At 45.4% G+C, this 17,626-nt stretch overlaps 1 protein-coding gene across 13 annotated transcripts in view; it reads left to right on the top strand.

The window, feature by feature from the left end:
• PLXNA1 (plexin A1) overlaps window positions 1-17,626 on the top strand; it is a 423,385-nt gene that overhangs the window by 378,724 nt on the left and 27,035 nt on the right. For 12 of the 13 annotated variants that reach the window (XM_053299219.1, XM_053299220.1, XM_053299222.1 and 9 more), the window contains 4 exons: window positions 13,700-13,846; window positions 14,594-14,753; window positions 16,469-16,620; window positions 17,313-17,409. In XM_053299219.1, coding sequence (XP_053155194.1) covers window positions 13,700-13,846; window positions 14,594-14,753; window positions 16,469-16,620; window positions 17,313-17,409 — 556 coding nt within the window. The remainder of the gene's footprint in view (window positions 1-13,699; window positions 13,847-14,593; window positions 14,754-16,468; window positions 16,621-17,312; window positions 17,410-17,626) is intronic. The other variant, XM_053299225.1, reaches the window with a different exon arrangement.

Genomic DNA, 17,626 nt, shown 5'->3' with positions numbered 1-17,626 from the left:
TTTTTTCGCAAGGCTATTCATGTAGGAACTTTATTCGGCCCGTAGAGTGTGCGGATAAGGTAATGGCCACATCTGTGGCGCTCAGATGACACACTTGGCTGCATTCATCATTACTGAATTATGAGACCCATGCTGGGGTAGAGGACCTGTCCTTTGAGGCCTCTAGCCTCTTTTCATAGCAGACCGATGATGCACTCCAAAAAGTTCAAAAATTGAGGAGTACAGCACGTTCTATGTCATACGTTTCATCAGCTACCAAACCACAGAAAACTGCCAAATGGTTGCTGTATCAACAGCAGAAGGCCTTTCCCAGCAACAGTCACCTTTGGAGTGGTCCTTTTGGGGCTACAAGCCCCAGTCAAGATACAAGTCGGGCATCTAGTCCGGTAAGCTGGCCTTTCAAAAACAGCGCCCGAGTGTTTTTGAAACACGAGAATGACTCGGGGCGCTTCAGGACCTGCCTGGCCCCATTCTTGGAGAGCTGGGACAAGGTGACTACGGACCAGTGGGTCCTTACAATTATGCGTTTGGGCTATGCCCTAGAGTTTTGCAGGACATGGCTGGTGTCTGGGATTGTGGTGACACTATGTACCCTGGAATTGGACCAGGATGTCGCTGCTTTACTAGCAAAGGATGCGATCGAGAAGGTTGCCAATCCCGACAGCCCTGGTTTCTACTCCTGGTACTTTCTTGTGCCAAAACCGGATCGCGGTCAGCACCCTATGCTGGACCTCAGGGCCCTGAACAAACATTTGGTCTACAAAAGGTTCTGAAAGCTGTCGGTACCGACCATTATGGCCATCCTAGAAAGGGGCATGTTGATGGTTTCCTTGGACTTAAAGGATACATATTACCTTGTCTCAATGCAGCCTCAGCATCGTCACTTCCTGCGGTTTCAGATGGGGGGATCCGCTGTCAATTCAAAGCCTTGCCATTCGACCTCACGATGGCACCGGGGTTTTTTACGAAATGTCTGGCCCCAGTCATGGCTTTTCTGCAGGAGCGAGGGTTGCAAGTCCTACGGTATTTAGACTATTGGCTCATCTTGGCAAGCACCAGACGTGTGGTCCTGGACACCCTCAAGATAGTAGTTGGTACCCTGCAGGATCTAGAGTTCCAAATAAACTTCACAAAATCTCAGATGGAACCAACCCAACGGATTCAGTTCATTGGGGTGCTATTCAATATAACCTTGGAAAAGGTCTTCCTTACGATGGCCGCATGGAAACTCTCCAGAGGCTGGCGGCCACCTTCTTAGCAGGAGGCCCACAAACTATTCGCTCAGTGCAGCACATGTTGGGTCATATGGCAGCTACTACGTATGTGCTGCCTCAAGCGTGACTTCGAATGCGTATCATTCAGAGATGGTTTATGGATGTGTTTGATCCCCTTCAGGATCCGGGACATCTAGAACGCACGCCCCCTCGATGGGAACGTGCGATGGCAGAGTGGTGGATGGAGTTTCAGCACCTGAGTGTCGGTACTCCCTTTTCAGGCCCCTCGATCCTGTTGGGTGGTTACAACAGATGCCTTGGAGCTCGGTTGGAGAGATTTTGTCTGAGTGGACATTGGTCCCCTAAGGAAAGGACTCAACACATCAGATATCTGGCGCTGTTGGCCATTTTCAACGCTCTCAGAGGCTTCCTGCCCCTGATTGGGGGTGGTCACTAAGTGACTACACAAATGGACAATACAACGGCAAAGGCCTACGTCAATCGACAGGGCGGCACATCCTCGAGGAGCCTTTTGTTTCTGTCTCTGGTTCTTTGGCATTGGTGCGTGGCACATGCAGTATCGCCTCAGACAATTCATATACAAGGTTCCCTGAATGTCCAGGCGGACACTCTGAGCAGCATGATAGTGGTCTCCCACGAGTGGACATTACACCAAGGTGTTCTCAGGAACATATTTGTAAATTGGGGAGTCCCAACTCTGGACCTATTTGCTTCCCCGGACAATACACAATGTGCCCTCTATTGTTCTAGAGGAGGGGAGGTTTAGGGTTCTCTGAGGGTCCTGCGCAAACTGAGGGTGGATCAGGCCAGGGCAATCTTGATAGCACCGTGGTGCCCCAGGAGGCCTTGGTTTCTGGCCCTGCAGTGCTTGATGGTGGCTTGGAAATGCCTGAATCCCCTACTGGACCTAGTGTCACAGGAGAAGGGACAAGTGCTACACCCAGATGTGCGGTCCCTCCATCTGACAGCGTGGAAGGTCCTGCCAACTTCCCAGTGAGACTTAAGGAAGTTTTGGTTGCTGCCAGAAAGCAGTCCACACGGAAGTCCTATGATCACAAGTGGACTCATTTCTGTTCTTTTGCTTCCCTACATGGTTTTGATGTGCTCAAGCCATCCGTACAAGATATATGTAACTACCTATTGTCCCTTAAGGAGTCTGGTTTAAAGCTCTAATCCCTTAAGTTGTATTTGGCTGCCATTGTGGCACGCTCTCCCATTAACTGGTTTGAAGATCTGGTGGTGAAAGGTTTTCTGAAAGGTTTGACACATATGTTCCCAGATGATCCTGTCATGTCACCAGCCTGGGACCTATCAGCTACCTGGGCTTCACCCCTTTCGTTTATCAGTCATAATGCAATTTATGCCAGGGCACAGAATGGTGCTGTGTTTGGCAGGAGTGTCCTGCAATCCATTTTTTGTTGATGTACTTGTTCTGAAAGAAATACTTCTGGTAGATTACATGTTGTTTCTGTCTCCCTCCTCCTTGGAGGTGCTAGCTTTTAATGCACCCATTTGTGTAGAAGTCAGAGACTATGTCGAAGAACAACAGGTTACTCACCTGTAACTTTGGTTCTTCTAGTGGCCATCTGTACTTCTATATGCCCTCCCGTCCTCCCCAGGGTTCACTGAAGCTGGACTCTGTGACTGAGGGGATGAGGAGTGGCGCAGCCGCATATAGCAGCTGGGGGCGGGGTTCCCACCCAAAGTAGGAGAATTGAGCTTGTTAGATTCCGACAAGGTCTCTGCACAGGTGCATAGCCCATTTGTGTAGAAGTACAGATGACCACTAGAAGAACCAAAGTTAAAGGTGAGTAACCTGTTGTTCTCTTGACTCTTGCCCGACATAGCTAATACTCTTTGGCTGGGAGGTTGTTGTAGAAGGCCTAGTAGCAATCATAAATGCTTCTCTGAGGGCAGGATGCCTCCTTGCCTTAAGGAGGCAATTATTAGACCTGAAGAAGCCTGCCTTGGATTCCTCAGAGTTGAGCAACTATAGGCGTGTCTCCAACCTTCAGTAGTTGGCAAGGTAATTGAGAGGGTGGTGGCCTCCCAAATCCAGGCAGTCTTGGATGAAGCTGATTATCTAGACCAGTTTCAGACCAGCTTTCAGGTGGGCTGTGGGGTGGAGACTGCCTTGGTCAGCCTGATGGATGATCTCCAATTGGGAATTGACACAGGGAGTGTGACTCTGTTTGTCCTTTTGGACCTCTCAGCCGCTTTCAAGACTATCAACCATAGAATCCTTCTGGAGCATCTGATGGGATTGTGGGTGGGAGGCACTGCTTTGCAGTGGTTCCACTCTTACCTCTTGGGCAGATTCCAGATGGTGTCCCTCAGGGACGGTTGCTCTTCAGAAGCTGAACTTCAGTATGGTGTCCCTCAGGGCTCCATATTGTCTCCGACGTTGTTTAACATCAATATGAAACCGCTGGGAGAGATCATCAGGAGATTTGGTGCTGGCTGTTATCAATATGCCGATGACACCCAAATCTTTTTCTCCATGTCAATATCATCAAGAGAAGGCATAACCACCCTAAATGCCTGCCTGGAGGCAGTGCTGGGCTGGATAAGAGGTAACAAGCTGAGGCTGAATCCAGATAAGGCAGAGGTACTTATTGTGTGGGGTCGGAACTCAGGATATGATTTTGATCTGTCAGTTCTGGATGGGGTCACACTCCTTCAGAAGGAACAGGTACACAGTATGGGAGTGCTTCTGGACACAAAACTGTCCCTGGTGTCTCAGGTTGAGGCAGTGGCCAGAGGTGCCTTTTATCAGCTTCGGCTGATATGCCAGCTGCATCTGTTTCTTGAAATAAATGACCTCAGAACAGTAGTACGTCTGCTGGTCACCTCCAGACTTTATTAATGCGCTCTATATGAGGCTGCCTTTGTACATAGTCCAGAAACTACAGTTGGTCCAGAATGTGGCAGCCAGGTTGGTCTCTGGGCCATCTTGGAGAGACCATATCACTCCTATCTTAAAAGATCTACACTGGCTGCTGCTAAGTTTCCAGGCAAGATACAAGGTGCTGGTTATAACCTATAAAGCCCTAAACAGCTTGGGCCCTGGGTATTTAAGATAATGCCTTCTTCGTTATGAACCACACCACCCATTGAGATCATCTGGAGAGGTTCATCTGCAGTTGCCATTGGCTCGTCTGGTGGCTACTCAGGGACGGGCCTTCTCCATTGCTGCCCCGAGGCTTTGGAACATGCTTCCTGCTGAAATAAGAGCCTTCCCATCTCTTACAACTTTTTAAAAGGCAGTCAAGATGCATTTGTTCACCCAGGCTTTTAATTAGATACTGTTTTAATTGTGTGTTTAATAGTTTTAACATTTTAAGTTTTAATTGTTGTAATGTTTTAATCTTTTTATTTGTTGTTTTTATTGTTTTGTTGTAAACCGAGGCTTGCGTTTTGGGCGGCATACAAATGTGTTAAATTAAAGAATAAATTAATTAAATAAATATATATATATCTTGTTAACCACATGGAAGAGTGTGAGGAGAGAGATCTATGTGTTTAATAAACACTTTCTCTATGGGAGTCTGCTACTTGACTGCACTAGAAATCGAGAAGCTTGAAATTTAAGGGTGGGGTGGAGGGCCTGGTTCTGTATTTGGCTTCTGTGCAAGTTGATACCTTGCTGTGTCATCTTTGTTTGCTGCAAAATGAAGGTATAAATACTGACCATTTTTTCACCCCTCCAATGAAACCTTTTGCTATCATTGATGGAAGGTGCTGCAAAAAGTGCAGAATGTTATTTCTTGTTTGAGTTGACGCCTGAGATATCACTGGAAGACTCAGAGTACGTTTTTTATGTAGGACCTACTCTGATGCACAGTCCTACCCACACTTTTCCTCTTCATGAGAAAGCTGATTGGTGCAAAGATTAGGTTTCTTAGCTGCTTTCTGAGACAGTGCTAGTGAATGGCTTTGCAGGGCACTGCTGAAAGATTCTTGAGCAGCATGAACTATGGAATCACATCAACAACCTCCAGGGATGAAAACTCAGAATGACAGGCAATCTGCACTGTGCAGCCAGAATTGTTGTGACGTGGAACTGTTTCCCAACATCTCAGAATTTTTGTTGTTTTAAGCTGCTGCATTCCACCCCCCACCCCCGACTTACACACACTTTTATAGGCAGTTACTGCATGTCTCATGAGTATGTATTGCATTTCCTCCTTGATTATGTACATGAGTATGTATTGCATTGGTCTTGTCTGTCCTAGCAAAATGAGTAGGCATGAACAAAGTCCAGGTGTTTTCAGTGGAAGTAGAACCTCTAGGTATTGCCTAGCCTAGAGCCACATGCTGCTGCACCACCAACGAATTATGGCTGTGGATTGCTGGCAGGGCTGTAGCCCACGTGTCAGAGGAGCTGTAGTTTGCTACACATTCCAGAGGGAAACCTGGGTTAATGTCAGAGAGAAATGCCTGTTAGGCAATCAAAAGTGATGCCTCCCCAGGATTGTGCCTGGCTTTACTCAGCAAGTTGTAGTGGCACAGAGCTGTTTTTTGTGCAGTGCCATCTCTCATTATGATAAAGAAAGTTTGACTCCTTTCCAAGCAAGCTGAAAGCTATGCACGCTGCAAGTGAGCACCAGTAGAGGTGATTTATGATATCACTTACGTGCACTTGGCTCTTTGCCTTCGTCTAGGGATGGCCCATATCTATAAAAATATATGGTGCTGTAGAGCATATATCACTTTGCAAAGATGTAAGATAAACTGCTGCTGTTTAAAAGGGTTTTTTTAAGCCCATTGTTGTAACCAGTATTTTCCCCCAGTGTGTTCTCTAGCATCATTGTAGATCCTGTGCAAGTGTAATTTGCTTAATTTGGGTTATAGCTGTGACATCACCTTGGTGTTTGGTAGGGGCTGATGAGAGACAACATGGGAGAACCAAAATAAGAGTTTGTTGGAAGAAAGACTGGGACCCTGGAGAAAGGGAAGGAGCTCATTCAAAAATACTGTTGCTGGTTCTTGGTTATGGAGACTGCCTAAAGCTCTGGAGGCTTAGGATGGGTTTTAGCTCTTTCCTGAATGATTCGCCTAACTGAGAGATTCAGTGGTCAGAAATGCCTTTCTAGAACTCTTTTGCAACAGCCTCCGGGACTTGCAGTTGCCAAATTTAGTATCTTGAATGCAGAATCCAGATATGCTCATGACCAGCAATTTGTCCCGTCCAGAGTTTAAGTAGAGGAATCAGGCAAAGCCGCTCACATTTTTGAGACTGTGATGATGTGTGGTCTGGAAATAAGCCTCAAGCTGTGTGTGGGAGGTACCAGGAGCCCGTCTGTGAAAAATCTCTTTCAAAAATATCCCTATGCACTGAGATCTCAAAATAGACAAATTGCATTCCAAGCTGGATAAAGGAAGTGTTGGCTTAATGTGGCTGGGACTTGGCAATGCCAGTTGTCCCTCCCCACCCAAATCAAATGTGGCAACTCCATCCATTCCTCTTCAAGGAACCCATGTGTGGGGTATGTGCCTACTTGTTTCCAGTGCTGATGCCAAACCCAGTGAGATGCTTCAGCTGGTACTAGAGACTTGTTCAATCTTTATGTGGCAGGTATGTTTGCTGCATGCAGGGCAGATACATGCCTATAAATGTGCAGGGGAAGGAGGGCGGGATGCTGTAGATGTGTGCTGAGAAGCCACTGGCTGTGAATCAGGTCTAAGAGAGGGGCTGTTCTTATCGGTCCTGGAAGATCTGTGCCATTCCAATTTCTCCTTTCCCCCATCACACAGATGGAGAATGGAGTCACGTTACTTAAGTCAAACCCAGAAAGTCTATACTGCTAGAACCATGGTAGATGATTGTTGGTTAGTGAAGTAACAAATACTGATCTCCATTATTTCCCCAACACACACACACACACACCACTGTAGAAGTATGGGACCTGGATGTATTTGACTCTCCCGCAGATTCTATATGTCTATATATTGCAGAATTGAACTCAGCAGATTAAGGGCAGTATTTTCACCAGCACTGAGCAGGCGGAAGTGTCACCTGGGCTTGTACAGGATGCTGCTCACCACTTCACTTAATGGAAGTGTTGCCTCTGAGCTGCAGATCTTTCTGTCAAGGGGCAGTGCTTTTACACTTCTGGCAACCTGTAAGGAGAGAAAGGAGCCTTGACTGGCTTTTATTTTGCCTGCAGTGGTAGGAAGCTTGGCAATTTTAAAAGGCTAGTAAAAAAAACCCCTGGTGTAGTAGCATATCATAGAGAGAGATTGGTTTATTACATTTCCCTCACACAATAGTAAGGGGCATAGCCTAGGTTTCCCTATGGACATACTGCCCTGAGAAATACATCTGTAGTTTAGTTCATTGTTCTGATTTGGTAGTTAGACCTCTTCAGGTGTTTCATCTCGTACAAGATGTCTTTTGGGCCAAGTGTGTGTCCTGAACACCTACCTTCACTCCACTGTATTTCCTAGTCCCATCAGTGTTTGAGGAATGTTTAAAACTGGCAGTGAGGGTTGACTCCCATCTGGGGAAGAAATTCTCCAAGCAACAGCAGAAGCCCTTTTGGAGCAGAGGCTAAGACAGGGTGTGTCTTTAAGGCAGGGTAAGTGAGATCCCTAATGCTAAATCTTGGCAAGATAATGGAAGAACATGTTCCACAAGTCAGTGTTTGTATTGTCTTAAAGAGAAAAGGGCCAACTTAATGTCTCTTTATTTCTCTGATTGGCTTTAGGGGATGAGGACTGCAGGTGTTGTGAGATGAGAGGTAGTAGTCAGGATGCTTAGAACAGGTTTTGCAGCAAGCAGTTTGCCAGCAAGGAAACATATGGTTCTCCCCTCTACCCCAAGTAGTAGCAAATATGTATGTAAATCAGCCAGGTGAATGTGTTTGCATTTTCTGCATGCACAGTTGTTTGCTGACTTTTGTTAAAACATGTCCTTGGGCCTCAGAGAGGAAGGATTTGGATCTATGTCTTTGGGCCAACATGAGCTACCATAATTTTGGACAGAAACGCCACATCGGGCAAATGCTGCAATAATGGGGAAAAGCCGGAAAAATTGCAAAAACCCAGCAGAAACACTGCATCGGCATAAATGCCGCAGTTAGAGGGGGACGTCATGCATTATTTTTTCGGTTGTGTTGAACGCTTAAGATTTGCAGCTTGATCCTGAATTCTAGCGAAAATGTCGCATCGGCGTAAATGCCGCAGGTGGCAGTAAACAACTTTTAATAACGTGCCCGCCGCAGCCTTTCTACTGAAAATTGTGGTATTTATGACCAGAGTGAGGGAAGGAAAGAAAGGCAGTGTTGGCTGCTTCCGGCTGTTCCCTGGAGAAAGAGTTTCTAGAAGCTCTAGTTTGCCACACTGAGGATACCTCAGATAATCTCATATGGCTGGCCCATTTGCCCTCCAATTGGCATAATTGTCCCCACCCTACTATACAGGGACCTAGAAGATTATTGTTAATTCCACATGACAGCTACAGAATAACATCTAGATGCTGTGAAGGAAAGGAAAGGGAAGCACCCTGGCAGTCACCTGAGGGATGAATTTTATACTGATGACCAGGCAGCACCCCTTTAGGTAGAATTTTTTCTCCCTCTGCCTGGATATTTCTTGTGGCAAAGGTGCAGATAAGCAGCCATCATGGAATCAGTAGGCCCTGGCAGTGGTGCTTTTGTTGAGGCCTCAAGCACCATTCATCAGCCTTCTAATGAGCCATCCCAGGGAATGGGAGAGCAAAACAGATAAAGAGGAGCATTGAAAAATGCACAATATTAGGTGCCTGATGAGCTAAATCTCATCAATAAGACAGTGTGAGCGTTAGCTAGTTTGGCTCATGCTGCCTCAGGCCTCCTTTCCACATCGGCATAGGCACTCACATGCAAATGCCAACATTTACACATGCCTCTGCATCCTGCAGCTTCTCTTAATCTTTAGGGGTGGGGTGGGGGAGGGGGGTTATTTCAAAAGCATTTTGTCTTTGGTTTTCCCATATGCTTTGGCTGTTCCATATGCTTTTCACAGAGCTAGGATCTACAGCCAGACTGCCTTCTCCATGCTGTCCAGGTAACACAGTTTGAAAATCTGTTGACGGGGTAACCACAAGAAGGGTGCTCTCTAGTTGGCTTGCCAAGTGAAGAAAAAGCTTTGGCTCCTTAAGAGCCAGAGATCATCTGGCCTATTACCTCAATCCTCCTGGTTTGTAGGAAAGATCAGTGGCAGAGCACGTATTTGCATGCAGAAAGCCACTGGTTCAAACCCATGCATATTCATTTAAAAGGGCCTCAGACAGCAAGTGTGGAAAGGTCTTTTATCTGAGACCTTGGAGGGCTGCTGTCATTATGACAAACACTTTTAGATTAGATAGACCAATGGTCTGGCTCCATATAAACGTTTCATAAGTCACCTAATCACATTGATCTTCAACATTTTGCATTTCACTTTAACTATGAAATGGAAACAAAGTTCTCATGAAAGAAAGTTGCCAAGGTCTCATATTTTGTGTAAAGTACTATGAAGAAGAAGACAGCTCTTAAAATCCTATATCCAGGAAAAGTTATACTTCCAGGGTTTAGGGAATAGGGGTGTACATGGACTGGTAGTTTGGCCCAAATTTGGCCTGAACTACTGTTCAATGAACTAGTCTGGTCAAACCCACCAGCTGGGCTGGTCAAATCGATGAACCAGCTTGAACTGGTTCGCAGAGCGGTTTGTGATCAAACCTTTGAACCAGCCCGGTTCACAGTAGACCGGTTTGATCATGAACTGGTTCTGCATATTCCTATTAGGGAAGCCCTCTCACTCTCCCCTCTCCAAACTATCAGTTAGAGCAGCAAGTTGTCAGTAGGTTTTTTGCTCAATTGTTTGCTTTGCATGAGATTCTTTTATACCAGGAACTGGGCTGTGAGCCATGAGTTTCATTTCACAAACACTTGTTCCCTACTGATTGCACAGACATAATCATATGACATTCTCGAAAAAGTCTGTAAGAAGTTAGATTGTGCCTGAGCCAGTCTGAGGCTCAGTAAATGACCTTTTCATCCCTACTTTTTCATACAGCGCATAATTAATCTATGATATTCTTTGCCATGGGATGTGGTGATGGCCACCAGTTTGGATGGCTTTAAAAGGAGCTTAGACAAATTCATGGAGGACAGGTCTATCAATAGCTACGAGACTGGTGGCTGTCGGCCACAGTAGTGGAGAGGTGGGCTTCTCCTCCCTCCATTGCTCTGGTGTGCAGCACAAGAGTAGTGAAAAACATACAAGGGGCTCTCCCCCTCCTTTTGCATCCCTTCAGCTCTGCTAACTGGAATGAAAGAGAGGTCTGGGGGCTGATGGGAGTTGTAGTGTTTGCAAGGGCAACCACGGTGACAGTGAGTTTCTCTCCCTTTGAACTCTTCTGGTCAAATAACTCTCAAGATATCTGTGATGTTCTCTAGGCTTAGGCTCATAGATGAGTTCTGCGGGTTCAACACTGCCCCTCCAAAGGAAGGGGGAGCTCTCAAAACTATACTTGCCAATGAGGTCATTACTGTGCCAGGATCTACAGCTCTGCTATCTATCTATCTATCTATCTATCTATCTATCTATCTATCTATCTATCTATCTATCTATCTTCTATTGCCTGATCCTCCATACTACCCCTGCAAAGTCAGGTTGGCAGCGAGTAGAAGCTGGAGGACAGGAAGAACCCCATCTACCCCTTGGAGAACACAGAATGCACTAAGGTCACAGATGATTCCACAAGAGTGGCAAGGAGGATCTAGTCTCTATGATAGAAACATTTTACCACGGAAGGGCCTCTTGGTAATTCTGGTGTGGCATGGCACAGTGAGGGACTCAGCAAACTCTGTTCTGCTCATGTCCCTCTTGACAAAGAAGGCAAAGTAATTCCAGAGTGACTAATAAAGAGCAGGCTAACATTAGTTGGCATAATATTGTACTCATGTTGAGTTCATTTACAGCAAATAAAGTGGCCTGTTTCTATGTATCGTTGTACCATGCTGTATCATTGTTATCTTGAAACTACAATCTACTCTTTAGAAATTCCATACCAAATCCTCCCACTTTCCAATGCAAACAAATATTGAGCCTGATAATCTGATAGCAAATTCTTCCCGTGTTGCATGATGACACCCTGCTCCTGAGTGCTCCTCTGTGGCTGATAATCAGTCAGACAGTTCAAGAGCAGTCAGCAATGCAACCAAGTGACTAATTTGTTAATACCAATTTAGAGCATTAAAGAACACAAAGCACCCCCATTGGTGGTCCATTGTATAAGGAATGAGATGTAGAGAACTTTTCTGGACTGAGAATGTTAAATGTGTAGCCATCAGAGGTGATCTTTTAAAAAAAGCAATCCATGCCTTTTAACAGCCCTGATGAAAGGTCAGGCACCTCAGACCCAAAGCAAAGCACAGCTTCTCAGATGACTGCAAGTGGTACAAAACTGTGTGCTGAGAGAATGCAACAGACAAACGAGATGTGACCAAGAAGCCATCTTCAATTTATTCCCCGTCTGTGTTGCTTTTTCCTGGCTGAATGGTTTGCGGTTAGCTTTTATAAGCAATCAAAAACCTCCTTTGAAGAGACTTATATTTTTTACCTCACCTGGAAGAGGGATGAAGGCAAATGTAGGAGATCCTTCCTATGCTGGAACTTAATTGCCATGTGTGCCTATTAACTTATGGTCATCATTTGGCTTGTGCATTATGATGAGACAAGACAGTTATTAATAAACAGCATAGCACCCACATTGGTTCTCTCTCTGCCTTTCTTTTTTTCCCCCAAGCAGACTTAATGAAGCCAAGTTTGCAAATGAAACATAATTTCAAAGACAGGCATGTTGTCGGAAGGTCTAGGGATGATGTATGCCTGTTCCTGCTCGTTAGCAGCTGTCTCTTTAATTACCACAGATGCTAACGAGATGCTAACAGCATATGGTGACAGAGGGAGCAGGCGCACTTTGCACCAAAGTAGAATTTGTTGTTGTGGCGGCCAGCATGCAAAGAGCTGATGGGATTGAGGTTGCTTGGGATTTTTGTCCCTACCCTTCCTGCTTTCATCTCCATTCTGTCTGAGATAAAAGGCTGTGCCAGGCGTTACGGCAGCCTTTGGGGGACCAACAGTGTGGCAGCATAATAGGCCTGATCCAAGGACTGTTAACATCTTTCTGCACTGATACCAGTTTTCAAAGCACCGGGACAATCTCTCCCTGGTTTACTTCTGAAGCACCATTGACCTTCATCCCATTAATGTCTATCTCTTCTCCCCTGCTTCTATATCTCAGTTACAATCTACTTTAATAATGGGTAACTGACTGTACAAGATTGGGCTCATATTTGAGCTCTTGGCGGCGGGATGTTATTCTAAAGAGATCTGAAAGTGGGTCACATGACAAGTTCTACAATAATGGCAGAATTGTGTTGTTTCTCTTACTGGTACAGGAGAATTGAGTCGTGCTTGTTAGTTGGGAACTCAGCAGCAACACCAGAGCTTCTCATATAGCACCCATGGGCATTATTCCTTGATTTTAAGACAAATTCATAGAGGATTCAGATTTATGCTCAGTTTGGAGACAAACTTTATGCTGCTGGAAGCTTGGAATGAACTGTCTAGAATGGATTGCATTGTGATTGTGTTATAGAAGAAGCTTCTCCAGGCCACTGCAAGAGTTTGATCTTGGGATATCTGGCCCATTGATCTGCTTGTGGAATGTAATTGGTTACTTGTAGAAAATTCAGATGCCTGCCGTGGAAGAACATTTGAGATAGGTTTTGGTTTTACACTTCTCTCAAGACTTTGCACATATGCCTATCCATTCCTCTTTGCTGAGAAGAGCTGAGTTCTCCTCAATTGAGTTTAGCCTTTGTAAAGACATCAGGACATCATCCCTGTAGCTCTGGGATCTTTAGTGAAACCCTTACATTTATCCAATTCATTCATGCTTTTTCACTGTCGTGGGTAAGGTTAGGTTTGCTTCAACATACGCTTTATAATTTCTAGATTATGTATATTCTGAAAGTACTATATCATCCCCCCGCCTCAAGAAAAAGATAGTTGGAGCTATTCACTTAAAATTCATGTGTTTAAAAGAGAGTTTTTTCAGAGGAAGCTGAGATCCTTGTGCAAAGAGCTGCTGTTTGGGGCCAGCCATTAAATGAGGGGCCATACCAAAGCAAATGGACATGTTCCAAAGGCAATAAAGAGCTGAATAAGTAGCCAACTCTTGATCTTATGACAACAGTGGTCACTTCTATATATGCACTTAAACTATTTTTTCTCCAACAAATGCTTTCCAAAGCAGACATTATTATAGTAACATGGGAATAAAGTTTAATTAAATCAGTCTCTGATTCATGTTTGATTCTGAAACTCAAAATTTCCCATTTCTTCTAGGTATCAAAAGCTTTTTTGGAAGTGGATACTTGAGAGTTATATGTGATGCCCTCTCATTTTTCCTTCCTCCTTCTCTTTAGGAGTGTGCAGGTGAACCGCTGTTTATGCTTTACTGTGCCATCAAACAGCAGATGGAGAAGGGACCCATTGATGCCATCACTGGAGAGGCCCGCTACTCCCTAAGTGAAGATAAGCTCATCCGTCAACAGATTGACTACAAAATGCTGGTTAGTGAAAGTGGGAGACTTGACAAGGTTCTTACCAGGATCCTGCTAGGTGCAGCTATTTAACAGAGTCGATGCTCCATACACCTGGACCAGGGGGAGTGAAAGAGAAAGGTTGCGACCAGAGAAAGAATGGAAGGCAGTTAAAATACTGTTGTCTGATGTACCAGCCCAACGTTACATATATGTTACTCCCCTTCTAAATGCTGTGATAATTCAGTGCATATCCTGGTCAGGAAAGCTCCCTGTTATGTCCCATATTTGAGAATGATAGGAATTTCTTGTCCATAACATGAGAAACCCAATGGAACACCCATGATGAGAGGAAATGAGCCTGGACACCATGTCTTGCCTGTGAGCTTTCTGCAACATATGGCCCGCCACCCTTGGGAGACAGAGTACTCGACCAGATAGTCTGAAAGACCAAGGCACGTTTTATGCTCAAGGGTAATACTGTTCTAGAAAAGTCAGAACAATAGAACCTGGTTCCCTGGAATCCTCTTGGATGGAGCTGATGCCATTGTGGTAAGAAGGTTCTGCTGTACAAACTTGAGTTCCCCTAAACGATTTGCCTAATGATGGGGAAGGTGTAAAGAATTTCCAAGGAATTTTGATCACAGCATTTCCCCTCATCCATCTCCTTCTGCACACGTGTGCGCACGCGCACGCACACACACACACACACACACACCCATTATACAACTGTAGTGCAGTGTGACACAGGTATATTTATTTTCTTTTTTTGTGCAGACTCTAAACTGTGTGAACCCTGAGAATGAAAATGCTCCTGAGATCCCAGTCAAGGTCCTGAACTGTGACACCATCACACAAGTGAAGGAGAAGCTGCTGGATGCTGTGTACAAGGGAGTGCCATACTCCCAGAGACCAAAAGCAGGAGACATGGATCTGGGTGAGCGGCAGAGACAGAATTGTTTCCTGTGTGGTCAGTGCAGAGCAAGGGTGGATTCACATACCTAGTTCATATTTAATTTGCCATGTGATGAGTGTATCATGTGAGCATATATTTCTGCTGATGGGTACTTCCCTGCATGTTATTTCAGGGTTTCTAGAAGCTTGTGGTAGTTTCATACTAAGTGACAGTTATCATATTTTCATTGGGTGAAAAAGATGCTTGTATGTTTCCACTCTGTGTTAGCTGGAACAGGGACCACAAATCAGCATGTGTCTTGAAGAGCTTTGGGGCAGGGAGAGATGGACCATGCCCATATCTGCTTTGACTTGGTGGAGAGGGGCACTTCATCCTGCTGTTTGTGTACCATTGGTTGCAAATACATTGTGCGATTCATGATATGAAGTGCATAGGATATTCACAAGCCAACTGTGCATGGAAATGTGGCTCTCTAAGATCAAATGACACGTGATGGTGTCAGGCACATTTCTTTGAACAACACTAAAATTGGATCCCCGATAACAGATTCACTCACATCTCCCAAATGATAGCATTCTCCAAGTAGAGGGCAGAAGGGCCTTACCTGCAGGAGAAAACATTTCAGAAAACAAACCCAGGTGCCTCTAGTAAGGAAATGACAGCCATTCTACCTGGCAGTTTGACCAGAGGAAAAATTATTCTGTGAGTTCAGTTATGATACTCACTTAGGCTAAAGCTACTTGTGATGTGGTGGTGGCAGAGCTGTTTGTTTTAATCAGGATCCAATAGCAAAAGGAGCCTATGTGGGTGGAGCCTGCTAAGCTTTCTTCTGCCCATAGCTCACTTTCCCATAGCCTCACCTTGCTGGTGCGTTTTTCCTCAGCTGGGCTCTGATACCAGAAGTGAGCCCATCTGGAATAAAACAGACTTGCAGGAGAGACTGTGTGAAGGCAAATGGTGAGCAAGGGAGGATTTAGTGCTCCACATTTCTGCATCCCGTTTGCTCTAAATATTGCCCCTCCACTCCCTAATTGGGACAGGTATGGGTTTAAACAAATGAGCCTGATTTTGGCACGTGTTGTTTCTGCCTTAGATATCATCAGTGTTCAAGCAGGGTCTTCCTCCAGTCTCCCTCAGGAGAAAATATTCTCGGTGTGTACATGCAGAGCTAGTTCAGCTTTTAATGTTGTGGAGTGGAATGTAAGTGGGGCTAAGATCCAGTGTCCTACACTTCAGTCTTCTAAGCTCTGCATTTTGTAAAGACCCCAACCAGTAACACCTTCAGAGAAAAAGAGAGCTACAACTTCTTTTTAAAGTTCCTGTGAATGACCTGAGTAGAGTATTAGACCCTAGATTGTAGAGAAACCCATCACGTTCCCATTGGCTGAAATAGTGAGTGGCCAGGGAAAATGTCAGACCCACAAGACATAAAATTAGAAGGCTAATGGGAGGGAGGGCTTGAGGGTCTTTTCTGTTGCTTTGAGAGTCACGAACTTGGGAAAGTAGAACAGTACTGTCCAGTGCTCCCCTTTTCCCTTTTGGAGCACAGGGAGGAGAAGCCGGGTCAGCGATACTATTTCCAAATGTTTTGCTGATCTCTTTAGCATGGCTTTTGCTAGCCACAGCTGCTCAGAAGATGATAGAGGGTTTAAAGTGGGGTGTGGCTTTTAAAAACTGTTGGTGCCACGCCTCATTCACACGCTCTCCATGCCTTTCGTTCTGTGATCTGTCCAAAGTGAGCACGATCCCCAGTGACCCCATGCCCTTCTCTTCCATCGGTGCAGAGTGGCGGCAGGGCAGGATGGCTCGGATAATACTGCAAGATGAAGATGTAACCACAAAGATCGACAATGACTGGAAAAGACTCAACACTCTCGCCCATTACCAGGTGTGGTTGTCCACTGGGTTTGAGAGCGATGTGAGTGTGAGAGATGGGCACTCTGGACAGTCCCTGTCATTAATTTCCTACTGTGGGGAAGGGAAAGGCTAGACTAGATTCGTGGTGGATAGTCTGCAAGTTGTGCAAGTTTCAGTAGCCAAGGATAGGGCATCAGTGACCTACATAGCTTCCTCTCCCTCTCCCATTACCTACTTCCTTGGTGGCTAATTTGAACTGCGGGGTGGGGGGGGGGGCGGGGAGAGGAAAGCGTACTCTTTGTGCTGAGATTTACATCTGTCCCTTCTGTAGGCAGTGGTCTGGCAGGTTGTGGCCTTCTGCAGTAAGAGGAGGCAGAGCAAGAGGTTTGGTGAAAACCTTGGTCTTTAACAGGGAAATGTGTGAGTTCTGGTGAGGTAAAGCAGCATAACGGTCATTGGTAGAAGTCTGTTTTCCCCAGAGAAGTCTAATAGAGCCAGTTCACTCACAATCAAGACATAACACTTTGTCTTGGAGGAATTATTTTAATTCTAGTGCAGGCATCCCAGAGAAGAACTCCTTTTTGTAGGAGGTTTTGAGAACCCATTGAATAGGCAATTACCATTGGGATTACAGTTTGCCTTGGTCAGGGATCAGTGCTGTTGAGGTGAGGCTGTGGATCTTAAAAGCTATTTCAGTTTTGGTTTTGGTAACCTTTTCCATAGGTGACAGATGGCTCCTCTGTTGCACTGGTGCCCAAGCAGAATTCTGCCTATAACATCTCCAACTCCTCCACTTTCACCAAGTCACTCAGCAGATACGGTAAGTAAAAGGAAAAGCATGGTTCCCTACTTGCTTTGGAAATCGGGGACAGTCTGGGGACTAGGGACACCCTTGTCTCCCTAAGCAAAGGCGGACCAGAAAAGGGGCAGTGTGGCTTTTTGAATTAAGCCTCTTCAGATGTCTCTTGGAAGAGAACGTTGTCCCAGCCTGTCTCAGGATTGCTTGCAGGCCTATTCATTGTACCAGTTGAGGAGCT

The sequence above is a fragment of the Hemicordylus capensis genome, chromosome 2 (assembly GCF_027244095.1).
Source record: "Hemicordylus capensis ecotype Gifberg chromosome 2, rHemCap1.1.pri, whole genome shotgun sequence".
Classification (NCBI taxonomy): Eukaryota; Metazoa; Chordata; class Lepidosauria; order Squamata; family Cordylidae; genus Hemicordylus; species Hemicordylus capensis.
Note: the sequence above shows the minus strand (reverse complement) of the source record. Positions and strands in the feature narration are given on the sequence as shown.